General features: G+C 52.3%; 1 protein-coding gene across 1 annotated transcript in view; it reads right to left on the bottom strand.

The window, feature by feature from the left end:
* Positions 1-6,018, bottom strand: part of PBX3 (PBX homeobox 3) — a 40,000-nt gene that overhangs the window by 23,471 nt on the left and 10,511 nt on the right. The window contains exon 2 of the mRNA XM_009280105.1: positions 1,317-1,558. Coding sequence (XP_009278380.1) covers positions 1,317-1,558 — 242 coding nt within the window. The remainder of the gene's footprint in view (positions 1-1,316; positions 1,559-6,018) is intronic.

The following is a 6,018-nucleotide window of genomic DNA, read 5'->3' as shown; positions in this document are numbered from 1 at the left end:
GGCTGGGTCGGCATGGCCTGCCACAGACCATGCCTTTGTTTCTGGTGGCAGAAAAAAGCAAAGTAAAGCAGCCAGAGACCTTTCAGAGAGTCTTCACATGAAAAAAGGGAAACTCCAAAATAAAGAGTTATCGAGGCACCCAGGCCCCGCTTTATGCTGGTGAGGCAGGGAGGGGAAGCATGCCAAGGCAGAGCACAGGGGCTGGCGAAGGAGCCAGGCAGCACGGTGCACTCTTCTCCTCGCCCTTGCGGTTTCGAGCGGTTTTATCACTGCCTCCACATCTCTTTTGTGGTTTTGGTCTGTACAGCCCGACGCTTTGCCGTGATGGGCTGGGGGCAAGTGCAGGACTTCCCCGGCTCCGCTCAGGAAACCACCAGCTGATGAGGTTCGCTGAGCTGATTACGCTCAGGGTTTACAAGCTTTATTAGGACACCTCTGGGAGGGGAAAATGAAGACATCGCTTGAGGCTTGTGAGGGCCAGCGGTCTCGTGCCATTCTTCCCTCCCCCGTCTCCTTTGATGCCGTTGTTCATTGCAAACCAGAAAAGAGAGGAGGCAGAGCAGTCTCTCCCACAGATTACAGGGAAACCGGGGTGGCGCAGCCCCCTACCCCCCACCAGCCAGCAGGATGTGGCAAACGTTCCCGGTGCCACCGACGTGGCAAATGTGGCGGGTCACCAGGTCCCAGCGGTGAACATAAACCCACAGGTCTCTGCAGCACGCTCTTCACTCCAAACAAAGACACCGAGTGCCAATGTCTGCCTGAACCGGGATTTCCATATTTCCTATCCATAGCGGTGCCGTGCCGGCGCCTCGCTGCCTGCTCCCTTGCAACCTGCTACGGCCGACCCACCGTGGCCGAGCCCTGCACCGGAGCCTCCTGCCGCCTGCTCCGGGAGCCCGTGGGCTGAGATCGCCAGCATGGCCCTCGCCTGTCTGCGCTCCCCGACTCGCCAGACCCAGCCTTGCAACACTTCATCACGGGGCACGAAAGTGGCACCGAGTGACAGACAACTCTCCTCCTCTCTCCCTCTCTGGCCTGGCTCAAAGAGGAGAAACACGGGCTCGAGTGCTGCTTTTATGCAGTTACAGACAACAGAAAACACTCAGGCATGCAAGACATGCGTCCTGGGTCCAGCGAACGGCTCCTCGAAGCCCAGCGGACTCCCGTAGCATCACGGCTCTTTACAGGGGAGAGGGGTAGGGAAGGGGAGGAGGGAATGTGGTCCGGAGCTGAGCAGCGGCGGGTGCTGGCAAGCAGAGGTGCAGAGGAGAGCAGCGGCAGGTACACGTACAACTGAGAGGCTGATGTCTGACCTGTTCATATTTCTCCAGCTCTGTGTGATAGATTTGTCTGATCTGGGTCAATTTGGCTCTGTAATCTGAGTGTTCAATAGAGTTATCTGAAGACCCTCCAGAGGCTGCTGCGGCTGCAGCTGCTGCCGCCGATCCCCCACCTTTCTCCGGACCTGAGACTCCTTCTGCCAGAAGCATATTGTCTAGTCTCATTAGCTGGGGATCGGGAGGGTCTTCCTCCTGGGCTCCTCGGATGCTCAAACCTTGGGCAGAAAAGAGAGAACAAGAGAAAACACAGTCAGTATTTCTTGCATCTGCCCGGCCGCTGCCCGCTCGCTGCACGCCTGTGAGGAGCCCTCCTGCAGAGCCCTCCTGCCCCGCAGGGCCACGGGGACCGGACCTGCCCACGGCCCTTCCTCCGTCCCTGCGGTGGTACCCAAACGAGCACCCTCCTCCAGGGCAGGCCCCATGCACCGCAGCCCAGGCAGGTGCTGTGGGGTGATGGCAGTGCTGTAGGACCCTCTCGGTTCACATACAGAGCAGGAACATCAGGAGGCTTTTGAAGGACCCTGCAGAATCTTTAAATACCTCATTGTAAGTATTAAAGGAGTATTCGCATGAGTACAGAGACATACACCTTCCGGTTGTTTTCCAAGACAGAGCTAAATCTACACAAGGCTGGCATTATCCTATATATTATATCACTTTGATGCAAGGCCGTGTGGTAAAAGTAAGTGCATTATTTATTTGGAAATAATTGATTTGCTTCTCATTTCCTTCCAAATGGATCTAAGCACCACGTTACTCTTACGGAGACTTGTACCACTGGATTTCACCCCTCCTGCGAGGTCCAAGCGTTGGTTTAAAATGCCTGGAGAAAAAGCTGCCACTTGCTCCTCAACTACAGGAGACTTCAGGCAAAAAGCAGGGAGGTGCTGCGGCTCCCACCGGCACAAATCCTGTGGACGCAGCCATTTCCATGAGTGCCCACGGTCTCTGGCTCCACACAGGTGGAGCTGAAATTTCACATTGGAGGAGGAAAATGGTGGAGACAGAGCTGGGGGCATGGCCTTGGGAATGGCTGCTGTGGGAGCGGGGTGCGGAGGCTCCGGCGGCCCCTTGCTCAGGGCTGCCCCGCTCCTCTGCAGGGCAGTACGCTGCTCCACAGCGTCTGCTCACAGACTGAGGATAGACAAGAAGGAATCAAACTTCCCCTTGCCATGCAGGACTTTGGTTGCTATCGTGATGCCAGGATACTGAGTATGTGTTTAAAATCGCCAGTGCTCTTGCACTGTATTGTTGGGAACGAGATTTTAAATGTAATTTTTGTTTTAAATCGAGAATTTCCAAAGCGATGCTCAGTCAGCAATCTCTTCTGCGTCCTATAGATCAAGGCTGACAATTTGTAAGTTTAATCAGGCCATGCAGGCACAGTCTCAAGCTGTTATCAACAGTGCCGAAAAGAAAGTTTAAAAATAATTACAGTAGTACAAAAATCACTAGAGCCATGGCTTCTTGAATCAACATGTCCATTAGAGATGTAATGCAACCAGTACACCCCAGCCCAATTAACCTCTTTAAATCTGTTTAAGAGCAGGTATTCATGCTCTGGATAGAGCGGCTCCCCAGGGGTCTGCCGTTGGCACCCCGTGTGTTTTCACGGGCGCCTGTGCCTGTCTCCGCTCCTCGCAGCGGTGCGGGCTCCGAACGGGCTGCGCCAGACATGGCAGCACCATCCACAGCTGCCACGCATGCAGCTGAACACCAGCGATGCTGCTTTCTGCACTAGCTGCGAACAGCAGCCGCTCCCGTACAAACAGATTTCACCCTCGGTGTCCCAAACCCCACGCACAGCGGGAGATGACCCCCGGACTGGCCAACCTTCCAGACTCAAGAAAGCACAGCATTAATTTTGCTCTAAAATACACATTTTAAACCTGCCACGTTCATTTAAAACTAAAATTCCATATAATTTCATGGGAATAATAAAAATGTCTCATCATCTCTTTAAATTATTTCTGTTGCCTGTTCAGAGGTCCACAGATGAGCACGGTTTGACAATACAACACATCGTCCCGGCGCGCCCCTGGGCTGGCACACACATGTTGGGGGCAGCCCTGCCACGGCTCCGGCCACGCGTGCTGCTGCCTGAGCACACGGCCAGGGAGGGCGATGCCGCACTCGGGGGTCCCCGCCGCAGGAGGGGTGGTGGTCCCCGGCCAAGGGAGCTCTGTGCCCACCCCAGCTGCACGGAGCCGGCACGGCTGCGTCGGGACTGCTCTGTCCCTCACCCCCTCTTTTCCCTTGGACTCGCTGCCCTTGCTCTTACACAACTCCTGGCCCATGCGGTGCTGCTAATAGGGGGATGATTTTTCTGTATTGTTTTGGTGAGCCGTTCCTCCTGTTTATCTTATTCCTCCTCTGCTCTTGTGTCAGTATGTTTAACAATGTTCTGGTTTTAATCCACTCCAGCTCCCGTTCCCTTCTCATGAATGATTTCTACTGTTGTTTCTTCTTTTTGCTTCTGGACCATTTCTCAGTCCATGTTTCCTGTGCTCGATTCCAGCTGGTTTTCCCCCGCTGCATTTCTGCTATGAAACTCATCCACCCTCCCAGTATCACAGTAGCAGTCCCACTCTGCTCCCCTGATGCTGCAAGATGCCAGGCCAAAATCTGCAGTACAATAATTTGGTACAATTGCTGCGATTTCTGCATCATTTACTTCCACGAACAGGCCAAAGATGAAAGGGCTTTGTCCAAAATGACACTATCCATCCAGACCTAAATTAATATTCAAAATCCCCAATCCTCCTTGTACAAATCTGACAAAGGACAGCAAGCGTTCCCCGAGGTTTAAATGCAAAAGCTGATGCCTGCACTGGAGACTGAAGGAGCCGGTGAGAGGCCCTGAAGCACAAGAGGAAGAAATTCAGCATATAAGGACAATGACGAAGCCACTAAGGTGTCTCGCACACAACCCTAATGCATATCTCCGCAGCCAGTGACAGAGGGGTTGGCATACTGTGTTCATCTTAATATTAAGTAACACTCCCGCATCCGAAGCATCCAGTCCAGAGCGCGTGAGCCTGCAGACAACCCACAGACAAAGGAATGACAAAGTGTGTGTGTGGGGATATAACATTTATTTTGCCCCTGAGTGAGACGCATCATTCATTTGAATGGCAAAGCCACAAGTTGATTAACTGATTCTAACACGAATTAAGCTGTGTGTTAATTCAGATCTTTCCTTATGAACTATACGAAGCAGATCAGCACAACTAATAGGGTCTGGTGTGCCTGGGGGCGGGGGACAGTAAAACTGATGAACTCCTCTGCAATCAGTGAAACACGCAGCTCTTCGGCAAGTTGCAGCGGCTGCCTCGGCTGCAGGTCGAACGCTTTTAATGTTGTCTGAGGAGTCAGAGCATCTCCGGGGCTCCTCAGCAAGGAGGAACACTCTCGCTATCCGCTGGCAACACGTCGGCTCCTACCAGCACCTGCCTTTATAAATTACTCTTCGTTTGAATACAGTGATAATATATGTATTTTTTGACATATAAGCTCACACTCGGTGGCTATTGTTTCCCTTTTTTATTCCTCAGTATATCAACCTATGAGTTTATTACTGTTTAGCTCACTGACCTTTCAATGCATTGTGGAATTAAGGTGCAGAGCGGACGGGAAAGAACACAACAATACATCACTTCCAGCGGAGCTACCGGCGCGCTAATGGCAGCGGAAGTGAGAGGGCCCCAGTGCGGCAGCGGCCGCCCGGCGGCACGCTGACCAACGGCAAATCCCCCCATCAATAAGGCGCTGGAGGGACGGGACTGCCTCGTGGAAGTACGGCCGCGGTCCACTATTGTTCGCTAACGGCTTATGGGCATTTGGGTCTGCACAGTATTTAAAATCCAGCATCCTTGGTGACAATAGCGCATTATAAGTTAATAAAAAGCATGTGTGCTACTGATTTTAATCTGCTTATAACTACAACGTTCATTTCAGTATCTCGATGATTTAGACAAATCACATAAACAGACACTAAAACATTGTTTAACAATGAACTTGGCTTTGTTATAAGACCAGTTTTAGCATATCTTTCAGCAAATCCTAATTAGCTGTCTTTCAACATGCTGTGCACCTGCCCCCACACATAATAGACGAGAGCATCTGCATAGACTACTGCATTCAGAGGCCAATAAATAAATTGCAGGTCAAAATTATTACAAAGCTTTCTTCGAATAAACCCATCTCCTTCACAATACAAAGCTGCAGATATGAAAAGTACCTAAAGCCCACTCAAATGGTATGATTACAGGGGCCGTTGGAGTTTAATAATCTGACTGTAATTCAGGCATTTTCAACAGCTCATTAAGGGTTCATTAATATATGGTCAAGCTTTTGAATTATAAATAAGCAGATTAGAAACCTGCAGTGTCTGAACTGTACAGTAGCATCCTCGCCAGCAGAGTAATACTGCAAACACAACGAAGGGCTGACCCAGGAGAGGCGAGGTAGAGGCGCAGGGCGCTGCCTCACCCCCCTGCCTCCTCCCTCCCGTTTATTCCCCCGCGGGCTGGGGGAAAGGTCCCCGTACCCACTCAGGGTGCTGGCCCTGCCCGGCGTGACCCCGGCCCCCACGGCAACTCCCCGAGCGTGGGAGCCCCTCAGCCACTGGTGGGAAGGCCCCCGTGGGGTTTCGGCCCCTGCACACCGCAGACCG

Source organism: Aptenodytes forsteri, unplaced genomic scaffold (genome assembly GCF_000699145.1).
Source record: "Aptenodytes forsteri isolate BGI_AS27 unplaced genomic scaffold, ASM69914v1 Scaffold163, whole genome shotgun sequence".
NCBI lineage: Eukaryota > Metazoa > Chordata > Aves > Sphenisciformes > Spheniscidae > Aptenodytes > Aptenodytes forsteri.
This window is presented reverse-complemented; position numbering and strand designations above follow the sequence as displayed.